This window comes from Typopeltis vanoorti, chromosome 17 (assembly GCF_054136105.1).
Source record: "Typopeltis vanoorti isolate ZY-2024b chromosome 17, IOZ_Tvanoo_1.0, whole genome shotgun sequence".
NCBI lineage: Eukaryota > Metazoa > Arthropoda > Arachnida > Uropygi > Thelyphonidae > Typopeltis > Typopeltis vanoorti.
This window is the reverse complement of record NC_143565.1, coordinates 42,601,420-42,613,914: the sequence shown is the minus strand read 5'-3', so window position 1 is coordinate 42,613,914 and position 12,495 is coordinate 42,601,420. Positions and strand designations below refer to the sequence as shown.

The window sequence follows — 12,495 nt, the reverse complement described above, 5'->3', positions numbered from 1 at the left end:
TGAATATTCATTGAATTTTTTATAGTTGAATCTCTTTGTAGTTCTTTCTGTTTTCTTAATAAGTCTATAAACTTTCTTTTTGAAAGTTTATCAGTATGGGAAACAATTCCACGTATTTCATGGGAGATGATCACTATAGTATTCCTAAGTGTTTGATTGATTTCATTTAGGTTTACCTTCTCCCCTTTGCTCTCTGATTTTATTACTTGAAGGTTCTCTTTGAAAACAACTTAAAATTTGCTCTTTCAAAGTTTCAAGTTCAGCGCAATAAACCTTGAGATGTTTATTGCGCTGAACTTCTGTTTACTTTATTTTTTATTAATTATAATTTAAGATTTACCATTCTGTGATCACGTCCTGTATTATTAAAATTGTTTTAAAATGTTACATCATTTACAGCACGTTTTCTATTTGTTACAAAATCTATTTCATTAAAGGTGTGGCCATTAGGATTTCTCCATGTCTCCATTTACGATGTTCCTTGATATTAAAGAATGAGCTAGTTATTAAAACTGCTTGTTTCATTTAGCAATTTTTCAAAGTAATTACTCCATACTTCAAGGATATCTTTTTCTCCTGTTTTCGTGACAGCACTCTTTCCTCCATTTCGGAGCTTCTTCAACAATCTCCAGAATATCTTGTCACCTTCTTGATATTTATTTTCTATGTTCTTGCCAAAGTCCTCCCATGATTTTTGTTTAGCTAGTTTTACAGACTGTTTAGCTTTCTTACATTTGTCTCTGTGTTCTCTAAAAGCACAAGCAGACTTATTTGCCAGGAACTTTTGATATATGCTTTCTTCTTTTCCTTCACTGCCTCTTTAACTTCCTGTGTCCACCATGGAGTTATGATTTTTCTATCCTTACAGACAATCTCACCACTTGCCTCTCTGGCTGAATCAATCAAGGTTTTCTTCAGGGCTTGCCACTGAATTTATGCCACTAAAGTTCTTATCATCATCATCATCATCTTCTTCTTAAGATGATAATGATCTTAAGCGTTCTTATCATCTTATTCTATTCTGTAGTTTCATCAGATGCTCCACTCCTCTTTGCAGAGTCCGATCAAATGGCCATTTAATTTTTTTAGACTCTTATTATAGCTCTTCGAAACAAATTTCGCTCCCAAGAGCTCTACAATTTCAAATTTTAATGAATAGTCTATTGCGGTAGGTGGATATTGTTTGTTCTTTTTCTTTGTGATTTCGCCCTCTTTCGGCATATTAATGTATGTTTAATATTCAGTAACTGCTCATGAATACAAAAAAGGAGAGCCATTTAGCATGTTTGTGGTTATTTTGTTTTCGTTGATTTTCTGGTGAAATGGAAGTTTCAAATAAAAACGTTACATTCACTCACAACTTAATATTTCGCACACTATCACTTCTAGTTTTTAAGCTTCACGGATATGATATGCAAGAATAAATTCAAGTTTATTAATAAACTAACCACATTTAGAGTCACGCTAGAATCGTCAGAGTAATATTGAACAAGGTAAATAATTAACAGTTTTTGAATCATATAAATGCATGTAGTATTTATTCGTTAACATATCTTTGTTAATAATTAATTATAGTAACAGAAAATTAATTAAATTTACTATATATTAGTCTTTCAGATGACTATCTCGGAGAAATATTAGCTGCTGGTTTATTAACGAACTGCAGTTTTGTAGTTTACGAGTGGTAATGAACTTTACGAATGATACATTCCTAGCGATACCTGACAGTAGTTTTGCTCTCATGTTAGAGCAGTGTTTCTCAAAGTGTGGCATGCGGCCCCCGGGGATACGCGAAAGGTCTTCAGGCGGTACAATTTTCGGCTATGCATCATTAACGCATGGAATCATTATTAAGAATAAAATAATTATTGTAAACATATATATTTCTCAATAAATTATATATTATGTATGAATTCTCGTAACTCAAATTGCGAGTTACTATCGCCACGACGTTCATGTCCTGCATGAACTTATTATTTTGATAAGGGGGTATTTGATAATAATGAAAATTTAAGAAGGGGTACGCGGATATCTGAAGTTTGAGAAACACTGTATTAGAGTATCGCTAGAATGTGTCATTTCAAATCTTGTTACGGGCATGGAGTTTGTGAGTGTCCTAGGTAGGAGATTTCTTCCTTCCCCAGTGTGAGACCACCATCACCACCACCCCACTTATTGTAAACCCGAAAAAGTTCAATGTTTCGTCTACGGTAGAGTTCCAGATTAATTACGTATAAAAACACAAACAACAACAATAATAATGAATAAATAAATAAACTTAGCCCACCCGGGGTACCTAATGTACTATAGATTTACAACCGTTCGTGGATGGGAGTTACCTAATAAATAAATAATTACTACTATAAATGTATATTATATAAATATGTTTTTTGAATAATGACTTCACACAAGTAAGAGAAAACTAAATATATAATTTATTACTCCTATATATTTCGCTCAATATATATGAGTTTTTCAGGGAGAAGACAGAAAAACTGGTAACAATAAGATACGCATCATGCATATTTTCTTGTATTCGGAATTTAAATACTGTTACAAGTTTTTTTGTCTTCTCCCTGAAAGAAACTCATGATATATTGAGTGAAATATATAAGAGTAATAAATTATATTTAGTTTTTTCTTACATGTGTGAAGCCGTTATTCAAAAAATATAGTATGCGTAACGCGCATGTCTCTATTAAACAACCGGTAATTATATAAACATACATTACAAATAATACATTTTATTGAATATTAGGTCCCAATAATGTATAATTATCTGTAAGTGAGAAAAGGCATATAAAAACTCAATTTCGGACATGGAAATTTATATTTTGTATCCAACGATTCTTGTAACGAAATGCAGAGATTATCGATGTTTTGTTACAATACAGATAATTTTGGGAAATGCTTATATATTTTCTAATACTAATTATTATTCAATGTTTATCATTTTTCAAAGGGATGTTTCAAACTTACAAGTCAATCGACATTAGTGTGTTTTTAAATTTCATCTAAAGTACTAAATGCTGTACATAATAATACCGTTGAGATTATGATATAACAAAGTTCGGAACTTGTTATCTCAGTTATCAAAGACAAGTTAGCCCTCCGAGGAAGAGCAATGCCACTAAGTTCATTTATCGTTTATCACTTCCCTACAGCAGTGTCGGGAATTGTGCAGGAAGTTTCGCAGCTTCCTTGAAGGGGGAAAGGAAAAGGAGAGTTTCAGTTTTCTTTAAATTAGTGATTACAGTATTGAAATGAAAAATCAATTGGTATAAAAAATTTCACTCCCTTGCCTCCTTCAGAAAAAAAAAAGTATGGCATACTAGCATAGTTTGTGTTTTTTATTTATTCTGGATCACAGCAATTTAGAGTGCTGATTTAAAGAGATTCAATTTTTTAATGCGTTCTGGAGTTAAAGAAAAAAATATTTTAAGTGATATCACATGTTGAGACAACGGGAAGGATGGTGGGATAACAATGCGACATTTTGTAATAAAATATCAAGAACAATGTCAAGTCAAAAATAAGTCAACTTAGTAGGGGAGAAAAAACGAATTCAAATGAGAAAAATTGCTGCATTTTCCAGGTACTGATTGGAACACCTTTAAAAATCGTAAAAATGATGAACAGAATTTACTGTTTGAATTTATCTCAAGAAATTTGCTGCTGCTACTAGTACTGCTAATAATAAATACATTTATCAGGAGGTTTTTAAGTCAATATTTTATGTATTTAAATACAATTTATTTGTAAAATTATAATAATTGTCACATCAAGATGATACAAAGCTCTGTAACACTTTGTAATAGCAAAAGAAAAGAGACAGGGTATAGGATTAAGAAACTTTCAAATCAGGTGTGACGATAACAAAAAATCGTTCATATAGCTGGTGAAAAATTCAAATATAACATACCTCATAAATGAGTTTACAAACTGACCATTATGTAGCTAGACAATGACTCACTTTTCTCTTGTTACAGATTTGCAGTGTGATTTTACTGAATATGCAAAAATATTACAAAAATAAGCTCAATAATTAAAACATTTTGGTCCAACAGTAAGTTTTTTTTTGCTATTGTAGCTGGAAAAGTGCTTGCATCTGGGAGCGCATTAACGTCAAGAACAAGCGGCTACAAGATCTACGATCACTTGTCTCTACAAGCGACAAAAGAGGTGCAAGGAAGGGAGCAACTAATTCCTCTCTCTCTCTCTCTCTCTCTGCATGAGTAGTGACTCTGGGTGATGAAGTAATTCCAGTGTTGATTTCAACAGGAAGTGCTAATATTTTTAATACGAATCTATAAGTGTTCTCGAGATGGTTTGTAGCAGACCAAAAGACCCCTGTACTATGGCACAAGTGGGTTGTTCATGGTTGCCAAAGCGCTTTCGTTGCATTTAGGAGGAAGAGAGAGACAGCGAACTTGCTTAGTACATTATGAGAAGTATTTATTATAACGGAAAGTATGAGGTGATAAAAAATGTTATTTTTTAAACGCCTCTGTTATTCGTTTTATGGTTACTTAAAGAATTTAATTTGGAATGATTTCTACAGTGGTTGAACATTGTTAGGAAACATTGTTTCACTTCAATGGAAAAGGTGGCAATTTCCTAATCAGTACGCCGCCTCTAGCAGTCACTGTATGAAACGACGCTCCTGAAAGTTCGCTGTCTTTCAGGAAGGACAAAAAAGGGGAGAGGTCGAAAGAGATAAGTGCGGCTGTAAACAAAGGGTGACAAAACAAGGTCGCTAGAGAGGATTATAAGGTCTAATGCTACTATGTTCTACTCAAAATATCACAATCACATTAACCACCCTTTACCATGCGAAGAATCCTCCAAAGAACTGTGCGAATGGAAAATTATGGCACAAGTCAAAGGTCTTAGATATTAACCCGAAAAGAAAACCGCACTAATGTTAGGAACACAAAAGTTGGACTAATGTGAATTGGAAGAGTCATGCGGTGCGATGAGTCATGCTTGAACAGACAATTGGATTACTCAAGGGGCATGCATCCCTTCAAAGGTTAAGTATATCGTGGTGCGAGAGGGAAAAAATAGCCAGTGCTTCTTGAATGTATGTTACTTGTATGACGATACTTGTTCTTTTTCTTTTTTGAGAAAGTGACGGTGATGATCAGCTGCTGCTGTGAATTAAAATTAACTCACAATGGATCTGTCGAAGAAAGTTCCAAAAAATGTTAATAGTTTCAGTTACGATAAGTTGAGAAGAAATATTCTGGGAAAAAAAAATAGCAGTAATAAAGAACTAAAAGCGAAAGAGAATCGAAAAAAAAAAATTCTCTCTCTCTCGGATATAATCAAAGCTGTCTTTTTCACAAAAGAGTGCGCCAGTTCTAACAGCAATGGCGTTACTGTTTAACTTTACCTGAGCAATAAGGCTAAACGTAGAGTGCTAAAATACTAGAAGGGAGAATATCACTAATTTACGGTAAAAGAAAATAACGTCTTGCATTTCTACCCTGAAAGTGACTGTGACTATGACAATGCTACCACCTACCATGCTCGTATTCTCTTTGGTCGAACACTGATAGCTGGAGAAAAATAAGAAAAAAAAAAAAAACGCAACACGCATCCTTTAAAGACAGGGGCACGAATTCCGAATCCTTTTATTTCATTAATATGAAATAACTTTCAACTGAACACGAGTAATTTCAATTTCCTACGCAGGTTTATATTTATTGTTTAAATCTAAAAACCAGACAAATCGGCCTGAGAACATACGCTACGAAGAACAGCCAGAAATATTATTATGTAACACCTCCAGGGAGTCCAAAGACTCGTTGAGGGAGTCTTTCCGAAAATATGAAAATGATTTATAGTATAATTTTTCCGTTTTAATTGTTTTCATTATTTTTAGTTAACGGGGGAAGTGCGACTACTTTAAATTTCTTACTTGAAATCAGGACTTGGGGAAGCAGTAAAGAAAACACAATATATTGTTTTATAGCCCTTTACTATGCCTAACACATCGCACAGTATACTAATATTCCATTATCGAGACCCGGATAATCAAATTTTCAATCTGAAAAATATCTTTCAAATATTATCAGTAATACAGTACTTACGCATATAAAATAACAGATGTCGAAGTCAACTTTAATTCCCCCCCCTTTTTTTTTCCAAATATACTTCAAAATATTGTTGCTGAAAGTCTTACATAAATTTGTACAATACTTTTAAAAATATTTGTCTCGCAAGTGATTTTGATATTTATTTTTCGATATACTTCGCTTTTACAAGTATATGCTCTTTCAAATGATAACGAATGTATATACTGAACAATCATTCTAGTTAGGTACTTGGAAAATAATTCATTACTTCAAAATAAATAATTCCAAAGCAGCTGCCCACACACGACACCGATGGGCGATCTCTTGCGTGTGTATGTGGATGGATGGAAAAATAAAAGTTAGTGCCGTACTACCCATCGTAGGGCACTAACTTTTATTTTCCCATCCATCCACATACACACGCGAGAGATCGCCTACTCAATTGCCGGAATTTACATTCAAGTTAATATAGCTACTGTGGGGTGAAGTGGAAAGGGATACGTCTTTCCAGTTCATCACATTTCTTCATCAGTATTGCTTCAAGAATGATGATAACATGAAGAAGTATTCGAAACGCTTATAATACCTTTTAGATTAAGTCTGATTGTGCCAGAATATCCAAAAATATCATTACTAGTTCTAATAACGTTCCCACTTCCAACACAATCCCATCTTAATATTTTGACGGTCTTGTTTCCGATTTTCATATGACATAACATCTTACCAGCTCCACTAACTATTCAGTTATTTAATCCAGCTGTCTTTATCGACTGTACTTCACATATAAAAAAGAGGGGGGGGGGGGTAAGCAAAACACAAATGAAAACATGTTTAGCTGTGATTCTTTACAGCAGGCAAGGGAGATTTCTTCCTAATGAATGTGAACCGAAATAACGTATTAAAAAAAAAAAAAAAAGCCGCCACAAAAGGATCTGTTAATGGAACTTTAATGACAGCGGCTTGTCCATTATTGTATACTATGATTGGGTCGATGACAGCGTCATAACTGCAACGTTATTCGTGTCGCGTGACTGAACGCTGTCGTAAATGGGATGCGAATTTTCACAACAGTTTCAACCAGCCTACTGTTTTCATTAGTATTACCGGTGACCTGATCGTGCAGGTCATGCTAGCGAGAATTAGTTATTTTTAGGTTTCCGTTCATTTTAATTAAGGTTAGGTTCGATAGAGGGATGCAGAAAGGCTCGTATGTTGTGTCGCAAATATTCACAGAACCAAGCTGTCTAGAGTGGACATATCTTTGAAGCATGGCTGACATTTCGATGTTATCGGAGTCATTTCGCAGGAGTGATTAGCCCATTTTCCACGAATGCATATAACACAGCCACTGTGTCTAAATAGATAATGAAGAAATTTTGTATTTTGGATCATTGTGGGAATATTTCAGTTTTAGTTTAACTAAAATGCCTTGCAGCTAAATAAAACTACAAGTTTCTATAAGTTTCGATGTTAGCAGTTAAAAATACATTAAAATTTAAATCGTAATTTTAACTACACTGCAACATTGCTAATATTAATCACTATCATTCAGTTGCGGCAACTGGACTGTCTTTCAGTGCACAGCATCGCAGTGAGATATTCAGGAATAAAGTGGATTATTGGATGAAATTCCTAGTTAAAAAAATCGCGCATGCTTCCTCCACTTTTCAATTTCCGAGTGAAAATAGTCTTCTTTGAACCTGTATTTAGGGTTAAGGATATGTAAGCCGCATTGAGAGAGAGCGAGAATCCGACTCTGTAGCTGTTCCAACATCTTTTAATCCACAAAACTGATAATAACTTGAACCAAACAGCGACACATAAGAAGAAAACTGACGACGAACTATGAACTCAAAGAAATTCGTCCAACACACAGCGCAACATCTAAAGAAAGTCTTCTCCAATATGCAAAGTCATGATTTGAAAATCTGTTGGCAAGGGAGATTTAAAAAAAGAGGCAAGGACATGCAAGATTATCTAATCTTATTATCTTTAAAATATCTAATTCAGTAAAATCATTAAGCGTCCACTGATTAGCATAGCGTATTCATTTGAACATAAAACTACAACTTAAAAAGTAATCTGCTGCCTGGGATATCTCAATGATCATAAACTAATGCAACTGAATTTGAAACAGTTCGTGTTATATATATATATGTGTGTGTGTGTGTGTGTGTTATTATAGAACGTCACATCAGTGGCCTATCCATTCGTGACACTATATCGTTCAGAATGAACTGAAAGCCGCATTATTAAAGTATGAGTGTGCTAAGAAACGCACAAGACGATTAAAGAAGCTAAAACCAAGAGACCACAGGGTAATACAGAAATCTCGGCAGTCCAATGTAAAAACTATCAATCAGAAGTTCGACGTCTGCGAGATACTTCAGTCAGTGGTACGAAACACGCAAAGAAATACACGGTCTCTGTTTCTTAAAACGGTCAACATGGCAATCAAGAAGGCGGACTAGACTGGTCCATCGAGTGTTGTGAGTCAGTGATATGGAGCGATGAATCACCCTATGCCGAGTACTATGGGCGCAGTGTATGCCTGAGGAAAATGCATTTTGACAAGTGCATCATTCCAACTATGAAATTTGGTTGCACTGTGGTGCTGAAACACTGTCTCCAACTAAAAGAATACTTTTAATTGGATGCAGCCAGACCGATGCGTTAAAAAAAATGCATTAACTGGTGGTCATGTGAATGCTTGATTGAAGAATTCTTGAATTATCGCAAACTGGTAGGGACTATGTCGAAAGGAAGAAAGTATCATCATAACAAGGGAGGGCCCACATGCTATTTGAGGTGTGCAGTTATTACTGATCTGCATCGAGAAGAGTTAAGATATGTAAATTGATAACTCACCTTGTTACGTGCTGTATACAGTGAAATTTCTGTACTCTAAGTCTACAACACTTGGGGGACGTGAAAGCCGCAAAGGTGATTCATGGTACAGTATTATTACGATTATAATGCTATATGTTTAGTCTTATGCGTAAATATATTTGTGTGTGTGTGTTCTCCTGGCAGATTTGCTAGTTTGAGGATGAAAATTCCGAGTTTCCAGAAGGAAAAAAAAACTCCTTCCATCTTCGTAGGGAACCAGCTAACTCATACGAAGGCGGAAGGAGTTACAGCCTTTGGTAGATATTGTAAGAAGTTAATCTAATACCACCAAAGTCACCCTTCACTCGTTATCATGGCAATAAAATCTCCAGAACCAATACCGTAATGTATCTATTACTGTTTACTTCGAATTAGTTATTAATTAGGAATATAAAAAACAAACATGGTATGACAATGCTTGTAATATTGATCTTTCCTCGATGTGTAGATTATTACTGTACTATCCCTGACAACATCCCAAAACAGCGAAACTTTAGAAGGAATATGCAGCACATACTCAAAGTCTTAGGCTCATAAAACCTAACAAACAGCATGTCATAAATTATTAAATCGGCCCATTTCATAATCAACTCGACGTGTAAATGGTCAACTATTTTCGTCTTCTGGTGTGAGACCACCACATTGCTTACTCGAGGCCTGGAGTGACTTGAAAAAGTTCTATGTTTGATTTCCAGAAGTAGGGCTCTCAGATTATCTAACTTGAATGACTCACATTAAAATGCTATAAATTATCAACTTTTTTCTGAATAACAGCGCCATAAAAAAGGAATCAGATATATGTCAATGACTCACGAAACAATATTTATTAGGTGCGTTCATATGAGAACTGCACCTATTAGCATTATCGTTGTTCGTCCATCACACAACATGAAATAACCTGAAAAACGGGTAAACTAATTTTGATGAAATTTAGAATAGATAATATTTTGAAAGAAAAATTTTGAACAATTTTAATTTTTTTTCTAACGTTAAAAGAATTATACAAACTAATACGTTTATTATTTATGTATTGCAGTTATATTTTTCGAAACGATAAAAAAGGCCCATTTTTGTGTATCTAAGTTGTACAGGATTCGTGGGACATGGCTTTGCTAACTACTATAGTCCTATAATTTTCTCAATTTTCAGATTTAAAAGATTGTGCAGTCGATCAGGCGTATTATCTGAGCAAATTCATTTTGAGGCAGATTTTTAACATTAAAAATTCATTCTTCTTGATTTACTATTATGATCAGCGTGTTATTAATTCCTTACCTTTTCTTGCTAGTAATTCTGCCTTGCCTAGAATCCTTTCGTTTTCAGTGTTTTTCAAAGAGTCTCCTAGTACTTTCCGCACGAGATGAACAAGAGTTCGACAATCCACAAATCCTTTTCCATCTGGGTCAGCCTCCAAAAAAGTAAGACGAAGAGCTAAAAAGTAGTGCATGATTTTTCACGAATATCGTCAAGGAGGTTGACTTATTGTTATTATTACTACTATCAGAGAAAGAGTTTATTATTAGATATAAATTAAATCAGATTAGATATAAATTAAATATTATCTCTGATTAAATATAATTATATATAACTAATCTTAAATGCTAATAAAGATAATAAATTTGTACTGCTTATATTGTATTGCAGTATAATGATCAAAAGTATAATTTGAATATATTAAATATGATCATTAATTATTAGCTTTATCGTTCTTCACTGAAGAATTTCAGTATTTCTTTCTGAAATTTGTTTTTCCTCAAACAAAATAGACCATAGCAACGATACAAGCAACTGTTAGATAAAATGCACGCACAGGTGACTTTATTATTATCAACAGACCTCCATGGAGTCAACAGACTTATTGTGGGAGGTCCCACTCTCACATGCACAGCTCATCGTATCTCGACTTAAACGTATTCACTGTCCCTGCACTCACCACACTCTCAGGCAATGTATTCCAATTGCCCACCACTCTCCGTGCAAAAAACCGACTCCACACACTCACCTTATGCATCTTCCAGGGATAGCCTCTCGTTCTCCCCGTCTCCAGATATTCTATGAAAGAGCTCATCCACGCTAATCTGGTAATTACTCCTTATCAACATATACTTGGCGATTATGTCTCCCTTCTTCCTTCCTTCTATCCACTAGGATCTGTAATTTGCATTCTCTCAATCTGTCCTCACATTTCACATTCTAGAGACCAGAAACCAACTTAGTCAATCGTCTTTGAACCCTCTCCAATATCTCATCATCCTTTTGAAAACCTGGCGGCCAAATCTGTACACAGTAATCCATATGCGACCTGATCAAAGACTTGTACAATGGAATCAAAACATCCTTACTTCCACACGTCAGTGTTCTCCGCATCATTCCCATTATCCGCTATGTTATCCTCGCAATTATGGACAAAATGGGTACGAAATTTAAAGTCACTATCCGCCATAATCCTCAAATCTTTCATCTTCTCCACCTCTTCAAAAATATCTCCGCCAATACAATATTCTGCATCCCATATTTGATTCCCAACTTTTAAAACCTTACACTCTGCAACATTAAACTGACATTCCACATACTTGCCCATTCGGATAGTCTATTTAGGTCCTCTTGCAAAGCTACATCTGCTGTACTGCTCATAACTCACCAACTTTTCATCAGTCGTAAACAACTATATATCACCATTTGAGCCCTTTTCAATGTCATTTACATACAAATTAAACAACAATGGCCCAAAACATACTCCCGGGACAAGCCACTAGTGACTTTTCTCTTCTGGGATACCATTCCTCCATACACAACCTACTGATGCCTAAGATTAATATATTATTTATTAAATTATTACATTTAAAAATTTAATTTCTTTAGCACTGAGTAACAACACGGAAAACTGGACATATTAAAAAGTGTTTGTTCATATTATAAATACAACAATTATGTGGAAACCAGTAGCGCACTTAGGGTTTAATCTTGGGGGAGGGGGAGTTGCGTAGACGATTTGAGAATACACTCTATGCATCACATACGACCAATGACTGAGCATCTGCAATGATTGCTAATTCATAAGTAGTATAGAAATAGAAGACACGATACAACATAAATTTTAAAAAATGCATTTTATTAATTAGGAAAAAATTTTTTGAAATTTTTCTAGTGCTTTTTTCCCTTTTTCTTTGGGGAGGCCATGGCCCCCTTTCGCCCCCTCTGGGTGTGCCACTGGTGGAAACTATTTGTGATACGAAGGAAGACTTGGTTTCGAGTCTAGTCGGCGACTAGAGGAAATTTTTCTAAGCCTTTTTTCGACCGGTTCCCGAGTTAGTCGATCTCTGGCACGGGCAAGCGGGTTTTTTCTCCCGGAAACTCGGGTTTTTCGTCCCGTAAACTCAAGAAAAATCGACTAGAACCCACATTATTTCAGACATTAAATACGAGTGTTAGGGGTAGGACCACGAGATGGCAGCACTTGTTGAGCCCTCTCTCTTCACTGAGTGCCACTTAATTAGTAATAGCCTTGGGCCAGCTATCTCGGATT

At 35.0% G+C, this 12,495-nt stretch overlaps 1 protein-coding gene across 4 annotated transcripts in view; it reads right to left on the bottom strand.

Moving 5' to 3' along the window:
- The window catches only part of LOC150097323 (septin-9-like), a 248,179-nt gene that overhangs the window by 131,342 nt on the left and 104,342 nt on the right, over positions 1-12,495 (bottom strand). For 2 of the 4 annotated variants that reach the window (XM_090407753.1, XM_090407757.1), the window contains one exon: positions 10,245-10,400. The exons of 1 other annotated variant lie outside the window; for it this stretch is intronic. In XM_090407753.1, the coding sequence (XP_090263879.1) occupies positions 10,245-10,400 (156 nt within the window). Of the gene's footprint in view, positions 1-3,922; positions 4,035-10,244; positions 10,401-12,495 lie in introns of those variants that run through there. One more of the 4 variants, XM_090407756.1, reaches the window with a different exon arrangement.